The following is a 14,395-nucleotide window of genomic DNA, read 5'->3' as shown; positions in this document are numbered from 1 at the left end:
TGTTTATGTATGTTCAATGATGGTTTGTTCATGTATTTACACATTTGAGAGGATGTGTTTGCGTATTTGTTTCAGTGATTAATGCGTTTTATTTAGGCAAGTTTGACAGCATTTATTTATTTATTTTAAGACCCTTATGATTAAACAGCGTGAGTTAATTCATTACTTATCAAATTGGCTTCCGTAACTTACAGTGTGAAGTGCGCATGCGCGCTGCCAAACTCTCTCTGTAAACATCAGTAATTTCAGCCAGCAGATTCTCAAATAAAGAGCTGAAAAGTGTTTTCAGCCTCTCCTGGAAAACTCCCAGCGCTCTGCTATCCGCCATCACCAAGATTAAACTAATAAAGCTCCGCGAATTAAGTCTTTTATTCACACTTTTTACGGAAACAGCGCCACAGCTAAAGTTTGATGCAACGTCCTGCGTCACGTTGGCGTGTGACGCAGACTCCTGATGCGTCTGGTCACGTGGTTCGATGTGCGTAAACAGAACACAGCTTTCATATTATTAATTTTTATATTTTAAGTATTAATTTAAATTTATTTAATTAATTACTATTTATAAATACGCATTTATAAAACACGTGCATTTTTAAAAAGTTCTCAGCAGGTGAGAAGGGGCGGGGCTGGAATCAATGCAGCTCTCAGTTCATATTCATAACAAAACGAGGAAAAATCAGGAGTTTTCATCAGCTGCTGAACACTACTGAAGCTTCACGCTGCAGTAATTACAGGTACGTGTACAACTTTATCTTTTATGGCTATTTGAAACTCGTAAATCTTTGAAAATGATGTGTTTTTCGTTTAAACGTATACGTTAAGTAGATTAACCTGAGTATCCAACGCAACAAGTGGGTCAGAGCCAACTGTTAGTGTACAGGTTTAGCTTAAAAGCGTTATTATATATACAATGAATGCCTGTCATAGATGCTTATGCTACTTATTTTAATTAATTTACTGTTAAATCAAATTGACATCCGCTTTGTTGTATAATGGAAGACGTGTTTGTTTGACTAAAGCTTTCACCAAGTGACCAGAACACCGGAGAAGCAGAGAGTTGTGTGTATTGTATAAGGATGAATGAATCATTTGTGTTGCGGTCTTTATTGTTCGCGTTAAAGCTTCCAGGTTTGTGTTTGTGTTAGAGCCTCGTGTCAACTTGTTCACATATTGTTTTAGCGATTATTAGCTCTCTAACTGACTTTCTGTGAGTAAATACAATGGCTAAGTATGATATTTTGGTTTTTATATTGAATTCAAGCTGTGTTTTGTGAGATGAATATAGTAATCTTCTTTAGCGTGTATAGAGGTTGTGATTGGTTCAGAATCAACAGCGCTGAAAAACGGAACGCTTATTACGTGACCAGACTGATTCTTGAGTTGAGTTTCGAGAAACAATTGACATTTGTAGACGCTCTGACATTATGACGTTGAGTGGGAATATGTTATACTATGATGTACACCCAGCTAACCGCGTCCAGCCCCTAATAATCGCCTAAACACTCGAGATATTTTACTAATATTGATATTTGCAGGCAGCAGGTCTGATCATTTCAGTTTAGTAGTTTTGCTTTCACTTTTGAGTATTTCTGCAACTGAAGATAAAGCAGGTTCTTCTGTTGAGACAGAACTTCCAGGGTTAGTGGTTGCTTATATCTGTATTACTGTCATTTCAATATGTTTTCTGTCATTCCGCTTGAATAATCATTATTACATACATTATATTAAGTGCAGGACAAAATAATGATGTTTTGTTATATTTAAGTTCAACAAAAATAAAATATTAAATAAAATTACATAAAAAATAATAAATGAAATAAAGTATTTTATGATATTGTATTAAACTGTATTGGCTTATTGTTTTATTTTAAATGCTTTGGGTTTAGGGACATATATTTATAATAAACTTTGTACATAATGCATATTGTCTCCTCTAAACCCTTAAAACCAACCCTCACAGGAAACAATCTGCATTTATTTATTTATTTATTTATTTATTTCCTCTTCAAAGTCCTTAATTCTATGCGATTAGCAGCCATCTTCCTCATGAAAATGAAAAAAAGTCGCCTCAACGTCAACAGATAACATGGATTGTTAGACTTCCTGTATTTGCATGTTTAAAACATAAATTAAATATTAGGTGGTTAAAACCCTGCATAATTGTGATAATATGACTCGTCTTTCTCAGCAGAGTTAAGCTGTTGTTTTTTTTCGTAAAAAAAAATAAGAGAGGCCGTGTTCACTCCGCTCCATGCTAAACTAAAGTGTTTTTTAATAATCGAATATCACAATGTTGCGCGACATAAGTCAATTATGAAATTCGTTGCGAACGATTTTAGTAATCGTTTTTTTGCGATTTAATTGATTCGTTGTTGCAGACTTAACATTGCAACTGATGCACATTTATACAATACAAACGAATAGGCATGGGCTAAAGGTATTATAACCTTGGACAAAAATAGTATGGATTCCTTTACAACTTATAGACTAAAGAACATTTTAGCAGTTTTAAAACCTTGACTTTTTTTCAAACTGCGATTAAAACTTGACAAACGAACTCCAGCTTTATGTTATCTGTCCAGATGGCGTCATCAACCGGAGATAGCAGCGTTCTGGAGGAGGAGCTGACCTGTCCGGTGTGTCTGGATTTGTACCGTGATCCACACCTGCTGCCCTGCGGACACAACTTCTGCCTGCAGTGTTTACGAAGACTAAAGGGCCGCTCAGAGCGCGGCCGGTTGCGTTGTCCTGAGTGCCGGCAGACCCACCGCTGTGCTGCCGCTTGGCAGAAAAACTTTAAGCTAGCCAACATCACTGACGGTTTCCGGCGCCGCAGCCAACCAGAGCGCAGCACACAGAGCCGCAGCGAGCCAGAGCACAGCCGCACAGAAGTGCAGTGCGATTACTGTCCAGCAGAGGGCGCTGATGGAGGGAAAGCGGTAAAAACGTGTTTAAAGTGCGAAGTGTCAATGTGTCCGACACACGTACGGCCTCACCTGGAGCTGCCGGCGTTCAGAGAGCATCCGCTGGTGGAACCGCTTGCTGACATGAGCATGAGGAAGTGCTCCGATCACGACGAGATGCTTCGCTATTACTGCGTCGACGAGCGCTTGTTTCTGTGTAACGCGTGCACCATTGAGGGAACGCACAGCGGACACACAATCAAAACACTGAAGAACGCCATGAAAGACTTGAAGGTGAGTTTGTTCACATTTGTAGACGTTTGTCCTGTTTAAAAACATTACAAAGTCCTCCTAAAAGGATTGAAAGTAGCTAAAGTAGTAAAAAAAAATTTAATATTATTTTTTTTGGTCCATTTTGACTTATTGAGTCAATCACTGGATTCCCACAAAAGGAAAACTTCTATAATTTATCTCTCGCAATGTGTAAGTGTGCTTTTTTTTCTCTGCGTTTTTTTATAGTTGTTTGTTTATTTACAATCCATCTGCCAATTTAGAAAGGTAATGGAATAATTAACGTCAAAAATAGCAGACTACTTGCTATACAAACAGTTGTGTCTATGACTACATAAAACAGAATTTCTGTTAGGACACGATTCAGTTTTCACTTTGTATTGGCAAGAAGAAACATGTTGACAGCAAGACTCGTTAAGAGAGTAATCTGAATTTACATATAATTGAAAGTACTTAAAATTAGTGTAACCTTGCTTGTAACCAGACTGCAGTTACTTTATGTTAATATATATATATATATATATATATATATATATATATATATATATATATATATATATATTTTTTTTTTTTTTTTTTTTACGCAATATCATTAATTCATTCTTTTTATTTATTAATTTTATTTTAATTTAATTTAATTCCGTTATTAATTTTATTTATTAATTCGTTTAGTTTTATTTTTTCCTAATTAACTTGCTTCGTATATACCTGATTCCGATTGGTCAGTCACGACATTCCAAGCTATGTTATTCAGAGATAACAACCGCCGCATAACACTGACTCATCTGCGAACAGCGAATCATCTTGATTGAATTGTTTGACTGTTTGGCGCCATCTAGTGACTTAATGCATAAGTTAGTGTAAACTCCATTCAACAGTTTTCTTCCCACGTTTACATAGGACGTGGCCTATGCACCTCATTTTGTTTATAAATGTGACTCTCATGTTCTGCTTTTCTCTCCCAGGCTTTTCTGGACATTCAGCAGCACAAGACAAGTCGGAAACTCCTGAAGGTGGAGCGCAACAAACAGGAGCAAACGGAGATCGAGAGACACGCAAAGGTGAAAACAGTAGTGAAGTCATTAGTTATTTTCTTTTTATATATATATATATATATATATATATATATATATATATATATACATATATATATATATACATATATATATATTCATTTTTATTTGTTTATTTATTTTAGTTTGGCTGGAATTATAGCAGTGTTATTAATTTATTTTTTTTAATCATTGTGAGGTCAATATTTGTAACCTATTTATTTTTCTATTGTCTACAGAACAAACTGTGTTTTAGAAAATCTCTTCAAATAAAAAAATTATATATTAATTAGACAATTCTTTTATTTCTTCATTTATTTATTTATTTTATTTTTATGTAAGTTACCCAGCACTTGTCTTGTTCATTCAGACGTGTGTTGTGTTTGTAGGTCTATCGGGACGACACGGACCAGCATCTGGAGGCGTTCAGAGAGAGCTCTGTTGCACATCTGGACGGTTTTCTGTCTTCTCTGCGTGATAGCATGAGCTCGTATGATGCGGAGCAGAGTTTAGGAGTCCAGCAGAACCTGAGCCGCATCTCGCAGGACCAGAGCCGGCTGCAGGAGGTGCGATCCGGCTTCCAGAGGCTGCAGCAGCAGAGCGACGCCTTCCAGTTCATCAAGGTAAATGCAGAAAAACACTCACATTCATGGTTTAAGAAAGTTTTTTTTATTTATTTATTAATGGTTTTTCTGTTATTATTCTTCATTACTGTGATTTTTAAAATTGAGAAATTATTTTTATTTTATTTTTGTCATTACATGAATATAAAGTAAACATTTACATTAGCAGTTAAATTACATTTTAATATATCTGTGAATCAATACATTAGCAATAATATATGAATTAATTAGTATATTAATAATATATTAATAATAATAATAATGTACATTAGGAAACAATTCTTATTTTTTTTTCTCTCTCTCTTTTGGCTTTCTCTCTTCTCTTTTAAGGATTATAATTCATCTATGAAAAGGTAAGGCAGATTCAGTCAATTGTGCTTTTTTTTGAGTATTTTTTTTACCCATTGAGCAACACACACATACACACATACACAGACACACACAGACACACACAGACACACACACACACACACGTTCAGATTAAATTAAATGTAACAGCTGTTTTTCTCTGTGTGTGCGCATGTGCGTGTATCTGTATGTGTATGCATGCATGTGTTTTTGTGTCTGTCTCTCTGTATGTGTCTGTATTGTGGCGTGTGTTTGTGTCTGTCTCTCTCTCTCTCTTTGTGTGGGTGTGCATGCATGTGTGTGTCAGGTACCGCAGACTGCTGAGGAAGCCGCTGTTTTTCCCTGATGAGCCGGCGGTGGACACTGAGCCGCTGTATGAAACGATGGAGGGAAAGATGGAGGAGTTCATGGCTGAGCTGCGGCAGAGCACCAGCACACTGCTCAACACCGTCTGTGAGTTGATTGTTATTATACAACATGCGTTCATCCATTGGAAATAACGAATTTGCGCACGCAAAAGACGTGATATGTGAACGGCCCGTTAAACACTGCTAGCCTTAGGGGCCGATCACACTGAACGCACTTTTCCACAAAAGAAGTGCTGTGCGCTTTTTATGTCACTAGGCAATGACTGAATCAGCTGCGTAATCTGCGTGTTGCTGTTGATATTAATATAGCTTTAATATTTAATAAAATTGTGATATTCCAGACTTGTGATCCGTACAGCACCAGATAACTCAAAACAGTAACCACTAGTCTCTCCTTCATCTTCTAAAGTCTCCATAGTCGTCTTGACAACACAAATACTGCTGTCAACTCAATGGAAATCCCACCTCTGCTTTCATTGATTGGAGAATGATGTAACATGCTTTTTTCCGCTCAGAGTTGACTTTTTTTTTTTAACTGCAAGCGCACAACGCGCAACGGCAAAAACGCGAGGCGCAGCAGATTGTTAAAATGCAAGGCGCACAACGCACGTAGCAGCGCATTTATACTTCTGCATGCCGTTTCTGTTGTTTTGCAATAACACTTCCAAAACACTAGTGGGCATTAAGGGTGTTTATGTTCCTCTGTGTCGAGTTTCTTCCCTGGTGTTTTATTTTTTCTGGACGCTTCCTGAATGTACAAGTGGCTCAAACTCGCTCATTTTAAGGCGGAAACCGGCGGACGTGCAACAACTTTAACCATGAGGTAAACACAAAACAAAACTTTCCATCTGGATCTCCTACACGAGACTCCACACTTGTAAACAATCACTCCTTCGGGCTTGCGCGGCTCTCTGTCCCGCCCACGCCCTTCAGCACTACCCAGCTGACCAATCACAGAGCTTGCGCTAAGAGTCGTTGCAACATGTAGTTACAATTTAGAGAGGTGTGCCACGGCATAGGGCTATGCGTCAACACGTAGGCTGCGCCGTAGCATGCACATGCGCTTGACGGAGAAGTATAAATCAGCTTTAAGGCATATTTAATCCTTATTTGCATGCGTATTAGCCTCGGTGTACAAGCTTGGAACTTTAAACTAGCGCACAGTTGACAACTTTTAGTTGCAGCAGTTTCATTCCATGCAACTGAAACACGATATTAAGAAGCCTTTACAATTAATTAACCATGACTAATAAAAGCGTGGTTAATAGTGAAATCAGTTAATCGTTGCATTCCTTAATGTCAGACGATTGAGAAAAAGATTTGTTATTACTTTTAATGAATTTGGTGGTCAGAATTCTCTAAATATTTAGCATATTTTAGATGCTAATTGATAATAATCCCTGATGCATGTATGGAAGCACTAAAACATGAGTAAATCCCTATAAAAACATAGTGATGGAAGAAATTAAGCTTTTTGAAGAATCAAAACTATCAAAATAGTTCTGAAGCGTTTCAAAACACCAATGCTAGCGACACCTGCTGGTCAAATAGTGTAAACGCGACAAACTCAGGCAGAAAATGCATTAAAATTCCTAACATTTAAATTAAAAGTATAACCTATAAGTGCACTTCTCATCTAATATCATTATGTAGACGCCTTTAATATTTACTGTGTTGTTTTATATTTATTATAACTGTAAATCTCAGGCTAAGTGGCTCCTGTCACTGTTCATCTAAAACTCCACATCTATAATCCTCTTAGTCTATGCTGTTATAAATAATTATCTTCAGCAGCTCAAACACTCTAATGGCTAATGGACAGACGGCTGCTTCTCACTAGAGATGCTAATGAGGTAGACTAGTGGGCGGGGCTTTCCCCTCTGATGACACGTACAAAGGGAGAATGTCAATCACAGTGCTTCATTCATCAAGTCTGATTATAGCAAACACAAGTAACTCATGTCCACCAATAGAGGCTGGAGATATTCACACACTCCCGCCTGTGTTCAAACCCTTTATAAAGGTGATTGATTACATATTGAAAAGTGTTATTTAATAAAAACTGAACATTAAGGGAAATAGTTAACATATTATGAGCTTTATAAACAAAACAGCCTCCTGTCTGCTTTATAAAGGTGAATTTGAGGGTGCAGACGGTGAGGAGGAGGATGAAAATGAAGACGAGGAGAGTTTTGATGAGGATGATGATGATGATGAAGACGACAGTGAGGAAGAAATGAGGAGTGAAGAAGAGGAAGAAGAAGGGCAAATCCTCACAGCGTCTGATGATGAAGATTACACCCCGGAAGAAGAGGAGGAGGAGGATGAAGACTAGAAGAGGTGCAGCTCCATTATAAGACACTTCAGCAGATATTTTTGATTCAAGATACATTTATTCCTGTTTGTATTCACTAAGAAGCGCTTGTGTTGGATTAATCTACGGATTGAACTATTATTTGATGGAGTTCATATGATTTTGATGGTGTTTTTGGTAAAGGAGAGCAGGTTTCTGTGTTGAAGCTCATGTTGTGTTCATATTGATGCTGATTGGAAACGGGTTTGATTTGCACTTTTCTCTTTATTCTCTGCTAAATGTTGCTGTGTTTTTCATCTAAAGATAAATCTAATATTGTTTTGTAAGAAAAGCTGATGTATGTATGAAGAAGAGTATAATAAATATTGTTTCATAATCTGTTTGTCAACGTCTCACAATTACTAATCATTCATTTTACTGTCCTTGACGTTTGTTTTAAATTAAAGGTTAGAAAGCATCGATTATATAAATGACATTATTATCCTCATTTACATGTTGCTTTTGTTAAAAAGTAAAGATATTCATATTCAATTCCAGTTTATTTGTATGTCGCTTTTTTATTGTTTCAAAGAAGCTTTTTCATAAGGGGCACATTGCATTACAATCGGAAGTTATTTGATATACAGGAGACATCAGTAACCTGCAATTTTATAGCATATTGGTGATGTCTATATTTACATATATAATAACATGTCAAGTGTAAGACTGACGCTTTTACAATTTGATAGCTTTAATGCTGGAAGACTGAAGATTCTGCAAACCTGTTCTTGACATGTAGACCAAATGCAGGACGCCTATCCATAACCTTTGATCAGATCGGGGGTTACTTGGCCTGAAATTTGCAATGATTTAATACATAGTTAAAAACTACTAGATCTGGGTAGATACAATGGGAGATAATGCTAATTGTTGCAATAAAAAGCTAAAATGCGGAATAAATCTGCTGATAATTTACGATTTATTTTCACTATTATTTACTATTTTATATGCACCGAGGCATTTTAATAAAGCGTTGCAGTTCAGTCTGATAATTTACTCTTCTTCAATTACCTTTTTATTTATTTAACCTGGAAACAAAGTTCTAATAAAACATTAGCTCACAATAAAAATTAAAACAGGTTTGGAACCAAATGAGATTAAATACTAGTCAGTTAATATTAGTTCAGTAGAACTCAACACTAAAATTAACCAGTGTTACATCGTTGATTATTGTGAACAAAAGCCCTTTACACGAAATATTTGGGTGGCTCTTAAAAGAGCCTTTGTGTTGGTATCAGTGAGAGCTCTACTTTGAGCTGGTGTATTTGGTGACGGCCTTGGTGCCCTCGGACACGGCGTGTTTGGCCAACTCTCCGGGCAGCAGCAGCCGCACGGCGGTCTGGATCTCTCTGGAGGTGATGGTGGAGCGCTTGTTGTAGTGGGCGAGACGAGAAGCCTCACCGGCGATGCGCTCGAAGATGTCGTTGACGAACGAGTTCATGATGCCCATGGCCTTGGAGGAGATGCCGGTGTCAGGATGGACCTGCTTCAGCACTTTGTACACGTAGATGGCGTAGCTCTCCTTCCTGGTCCTCTTGCGCTTCTTTCCTCCTTTACCGGCGGTCTTCGTTACGGCTTTCTTCGAGCCCTTCTTGGGCGCAGCTTTAGCGGGTTCAGGCATGATGAAACTGTGTGATTAAAATCTCACGAGTGTATAAAATGGGAGCCGTACGGGGGTTTATATTCACTACTGTATGCTAATTTACAGACGCTCTGATTGTGTGATTTCATAAGCCAAACCCACAAACTCACATTTCATTGGAGAACACGTTGCAGAACTAAAGCCAATCGCAGGCGCTTAAATAAACGCTCCGCCTTACGATTCAAATTTTAACGACACCCTTCAAGGTGCTCTGTTCCCTTTGTTTCGTTTCCCGCTCATTTTAAGCTTTATTCTTTTGTAATAAATAGGCAAAGCTATAAATCAGGCATGTAGAGCCTTAAAAACAAAAGTTTATTACTTTAGAAAAACGATTAAGCCCTTTGAGCAAAAGCCTTTAAATGTATTTAAAATAATGTTCTTAACATATCGTTCAAAAGTAGCATAAACTGCATTTTTATAGTTTATTATTAGATTATGTTCATGGCTGTGAGTTTAAGAAAGCAGGTTTTCTGTAGTCTGCGTTATATATGCACAAGCAATAAAATAAATGGTTATAATAAAATAAAGACTTAACATGTAATTAACAGGGCCAGAGAGAATCTGCGGACATTTTTTTGCCATTTCTTCAGAGAATTTGGTAAAAAGTGCGGATTTATTCTTAATAATTGAGTATCATAGCTAAAACTTAACAGACAAAATAAAATTATACATACATTGACTTATTCTGCAATGCAAATCCAATTGGAGCCATTTAATTGAAAGACAAAGCAAATAACGTTATCCACTGAGACAGAACATAATTCTTTACAATCTGTATTGTAACCAAATCATGAACATTTATAACACTACTATACCCCTATAATAAACGTGTAATTACTAAGTAATGCAGAAATCGGCAGATTTTTAGCCCATCATTTAGCATGCGCAGATTATGTTTGTACTTAAAAGTAACTAACAATATAACAATTAAGACTCTTTCAGTGAAATGTTGTGTGGCTCTTAAAAGAGCCGTTGTGTTGTTGTTTGTGCAGTTTATCCACCGAAGCCGTACAGAGTGCGTCCCTGTCTCTTCAGCGCGTACACCACATCCATGGCGGTGACGGTCTTCCTCTTAGCGTGCTCGGTGTAAGTGACGGCATCGCGGATCACGTTCTCCAGGAACACCTTCAACACCCCACGAGTCTCCTCGTAGATCAGACCAGAGATACGCTTCACACCGCCACGGCGAGCAAGACGGCGAATGGCGGGTTTGGTGATTCCCTGGATGTTATCACGTAGAACTTTGCGGTGACGCTTCGCGCCTCCCTTACCAAGTCCTTTTCCGCCTTTGCCTCTTCCAGACATGATGCTTACTTGCAGTATAAACCCGACGTAACAGTTAAATTAACAAACCATCTCCGAATGAGACAGTTTACATCTGCCTAGAGGACCTAACTGAAACCAGCCCTGCACCACACAGGCCACGCCCCTCGCTTAAAAAGGCCGCAGAACAATGAGGTGAAATCCAAAGCAAAGCCTGCTATGACAAACAGTTACATTTGATATTTATAAGATTAAACTGACTAAAATTGATTGTAAGTTCATATATAGCAGGCAGTGGGATATCTACAAGATCGCCACAGTAAATCTAAGGCAGTAAATCTCGCGTGTTTTCATGTTCTTTATGCAGTAACTCCGGATACTGTATCATCTTCATCAAACAACTGAATATCTTGCGTTTTAATCAACACTACTGTGAACGCTCTGCATCTGACAGCAAATCTTTTCTGCTTTTTAGATAAAACAAGAAACTAGAAAAAATATATATATTCAAATAGGTACTTCAGTTATCTTCTATTGGATCATGAAATATAGTCATGTTATGAGGAAGAGTGATACCAAAACTATTTATTGAGGGTTTCATTCCTTGCAAAATATATATAAATCCATTTTATGAACATTTAAACTAGACAACAGTAATCAATTGCATTACAATTACATGAAAAGTCAAACGATTGCTCGATGTTTTTAGAATATTTTTGCAGATAATATCATCTTCATATAATTTCAGCTCATGTTGTAGAGTTACAGAGACATTCTTATACATTGCAACGAAGGAGATACTTTAAATAAAATTATGATACAAATGTCTAAAAAATGGAAGCGAAGATATAAATGGGCCTTTACTCATCCTTAGGAAATTGGAAGACAGTGATGCCACCATGATTGTATTGTGATTTTTTATTTTTTTTTTTGCAACAGCAGTGTGAACTCTTGGTGAAACTACCTACATAACATTTTCTCGTGTTTATTTGCGACTGACTTTTTAACTAGCATCCATATTTGCCTATTACCCAAGGATTTTTTTAATTACAGAGAATGGATGTTTGTGACCCCAGAATAGGCCCTTCAGTACACGGCTGGGTAACGTTATATCAATATATACGGATTTGATCTTTTAAGTAAGAATGAGGTGGCTCTGAAAAGAGCCTTTGGGCTTTGACGTGTGTCAGCGAAACTAGTTTAAGCGCGCTCTCCGCGGATGCGGCGGGCCAGCTGGATGTCCTTGGGCATGATGGTGACCCTCTTGGCGTGGATGGCGCACAGGTTTGTGTCCTCGAACAGGCCGACCAGATAAGCCTCGCTGGACTCCTGCAGGGCCATGACGGCGGAGCTCTGGAAGCGCAGGTCAGTCTTGAAGTCCTGAGCGATTTCTCGCACCAGACGCTGGAACGGCAGCTTGCGGATCAGCAGCTCGGTGGACTTCTGGTAGCGGCGGATCTCTCTGAGAGCCACGGTACCGGGCCTGTAACGGTGAGGCTTCTTTACTCCACCGGTGGCCGGGGCACTCTTGCGAGCAGCCTTAGTGGCGAGCTGCTTCCTGGGGGCTTTGCCTCCGGTGGATTTACGGGCGGTCTGCTTGGTTCTGGCCATTGCAGCAGGTCAAGCTCTCTACTCAGATATGTCTAAGCTGATGAATACCGTTGTGTGTGACCGGCCGCTTTTAAAGCGTTTCACGGCTTTGAGTCCCTGCCGTTGAGGCGCAGCAGCTTGTGATTGGCTTGTTTATAGTTGCTGGCCAATCACAGCGCCTTTTGTGTTCGAACTAACGGAAGCAAGAGACACTTTGTTTCCCGCCCAAAATGCTTTATTGTAAGTATGACTTACAAAGGCTTAACTCTTGCTAAAAAATAAAAATAAATAAATCGATAATGAATTTTAGTAAAAGTAGAAAAGGCAAAAACGTAGTTTAACTATAGTATATAAAGCACATAATAATCAATGAATCATTTCATTTTTATCAGTAGTATAATGTACTGCAACATTTCACATTTTGGAGCATTACAGCAGATCAAGAGAGCAGTGGTATAATATAGCTTCAGTTAAATAAAAATGATTGTTCCGTTCAGTATAAATGTCTCTGCTGAAGTTGTATAAATAAGAACAATACAAATGTCACTGCAGAAGAGTAACTTCATCAGCCTCAAGCAAACAAGATTAAACATAATATAATGCTATAATTTACTTTAAAAAATGAGTTAATCATGTTTAAACTATTGGCTTATAGAGATTGAGTTAAACTTCCTGGAGCTGAACTGCATACTATTGTATGAAAGATTATCACACTGTTGCTGTAATTATAAATGCTAATTATTTTAAACGTTAGAACAGCCTGTAAAACAAGATTATGCTGTTCTCCTTGTTTACGTTTATCTAAATGTACATGAGGAAAAGCTAGATTTTAGAGAAGGCAAGATTCAGTTAAGAGCCTGGTTTGCTAAAGCGGTTTTCTGAAAACACTTTCTGAAAGACTAATAGGCAAAATACAAATACAGAGAACAATGATTTCTCTTATGATAATGTATGTGCTACATCTAATATATTGTTAAGAAATGTCAGCCCTTTCTTAGATAGAGTGGGTGGCTCTTAAAAGAGCCTTTGGGTTTTAAAGCGGATTTCTGGAGCGCTTATTTGCCTTTGGCAGCCTTCTCGGTCTTCTTGGGCAGCAGCACCGCCTGGATGTTGGGCAGCACACCTCCCTGAGCGATGGTCACTCCGCCCAGCAGTTTGTTCAGCTCCTCGTCGTTGCGCACTGCCAACTGCAGGTGACGGGGAATGATACGGGTCTTCTTGTTGTCTCGAGCGGCGTTTCCAGCCAACTCCAGGATCTCAGCAGTCAGATATTCAAGCACAGCCGCTAAATACACCGGAGCACCGGCACCGACGCGCTCAGCATAGTTGCCTTTGCGGAGCAGCCTGTGGACACGGCCAACGGGGAACTGCAGTCCAGCCCTGGAAGAGCGAGTCTTAGCCTTAGCTCTGGCTTTGCCTCCGGTTTTACCTCTGCCGCTCATAGTTGATTCAGTGTTTAAGCTCAAACTGAAAAAACTAATGAGTTATCATGCGGTCGCTCGCGGTATTTAAAGAACAGTGCCGCGTGATTATTGGTTGGAGTCTAGTAAGATTTTAAGCCAATCATTGAACGCCATTCAACAAACCACACCCTTTTGGCGGGATCGATTAGAACGTTTGTTGTGACCTTCCGGCAGAACACTCTGGCATATATTTTTGTATATTACTGTATAATTCTGTATTTGTTGTTTATAATAAAAGACTTTCCAGCAGAACACCTTTAAAAGCTAAATTAACATGTATTGTAGAGATAATTAAAAATAGGCAATGACTGCACAACAACACAAAATAATTTATGCATAGTCAAATTAAAATTAAATGTGGCAAAAACCTTAATAAAACCTCAAAGAACTCTTATACAAATAAGTGAATAACTATATAAAAAGTCTTGAGTGCAACATTTTAAGAGATTGCTGTTAAAATTTAGACTAAATTGTAATTATTTATGACATTAGCATAGTT

The 14,395-nt window shown here is 38.2% G+C and overlaps 4 protein-coding genes across 6 annotated transcripts; 1 reads left to right on the top strand and 3 right to left on the bottom strand.

The window, feature by feature from the left end:
* Positions 1 to 430: 430 nt before the first annotated feature.
* Positions 431 to 8,275, top strand: zgc:92594. Of its 3 annotated transcripts, XM_068222217.2 has the most exons (8): positions 431 to 734; positions 2,583 to 3,197; positions 4,160 to 4,255; positions 4,636 to 4,869; positions 5,200 to 5,222; positions 5,525 to 5,670; positions 6,298 to 6,408; positions 7,721 to 7,838. In XM_068222217.2, exons 2-7 carry the CDS (start codon positions 2,583 to 2,585, stop codon positions 6,399 to 6,401), a joined length of 1,218 nt encoding a protein of 405 aa, XP_068078318.1. In that variant the 5' UTR covers positions 431 to 734; the 3' UTR covers positions 6,402 to 6,408; positions 7,721 to 7,838. The 3 variants fall into 3 exon arrangements, with proteins under 3 accessions (XP_068078318.1, NP_001002723.2, XP_068078316.1); NM_001002723.2 differs by lacking the exon at positions 6,298 to 6,408 and having other exon boundaries at positions 657 to 734; positions 7,721 to 8,275; XM_068222215.2 differs by lacking the exons at positions 431 to 734; positions 6,298 to 6,408 and adding an exon at positions 1,099 to 1,207 and having other exon boundaries at positions 7,721 to 8,275.
* Positions 8,154 to 9,592, bottom strand: zgc:173587. The gene is given in 1 exon segment (NM_001109836.1): positions 8,154 to 9,592. A coding segment is annotated over 1 exon segment (375 nt). The 5' UTR covers positions 9,560 to 9,592; the 3' UTR covers positions 8,154 to 9,184.
* A 981-nt stretch (positions 9,593 to 10,573) lies between these two features.
* On the bottom strand, positions 10,574 to 10,885 carry LOC100150038 (histone H4). Its single transcript, XM_068222456.1, has one exon. It carries the CDS (start codon positions 10,883 to 10,885, stop codon positions 10,574 to 10,576), a length of 312 nt encoding a protein of 103 aa, XP_068078557.1.
* A 1,112-nt stretch (positions 10,886 to 11,997) lies between these two features.
* LOC100148591 (histone H2A) lies at positions 11,998 to 13,914 on the bottom strand. Its single transcript, XM_009303679.5, has one exon. It carries the CDS (start codon positions 13,873 to 13,875, stop codon positions 13,489 to 13,491), a length of 387 nt encoding a protein of 128 aa, XP_009301954.1. The 5' UTR covers positions 13,876 to 13,914; the 3' UTR covers positions 11,998 to 13,488.
* Positions 13,915 to 14,395: the final 481 nt, after the last annotated feature.

Source organism: Danio rerio, chromosome 7 (assembly GCF_049306965.1).
Source record: "Danio rerio strain Tuebingen ecotype United States chromosome 7, GRCz12tu, whole genome shotgun sequence".
Classification (NCBI taxonomy): Eukaryota; Metazoa; Chordata; class Actinopteri; order Cypriniformes; family Danionidae; genus Danio; species Danio rerio.
Note: the sequence above shows the minus strand (reverse complement) of the source record. Positions and strands in the feature narration are given on the sequence as shown.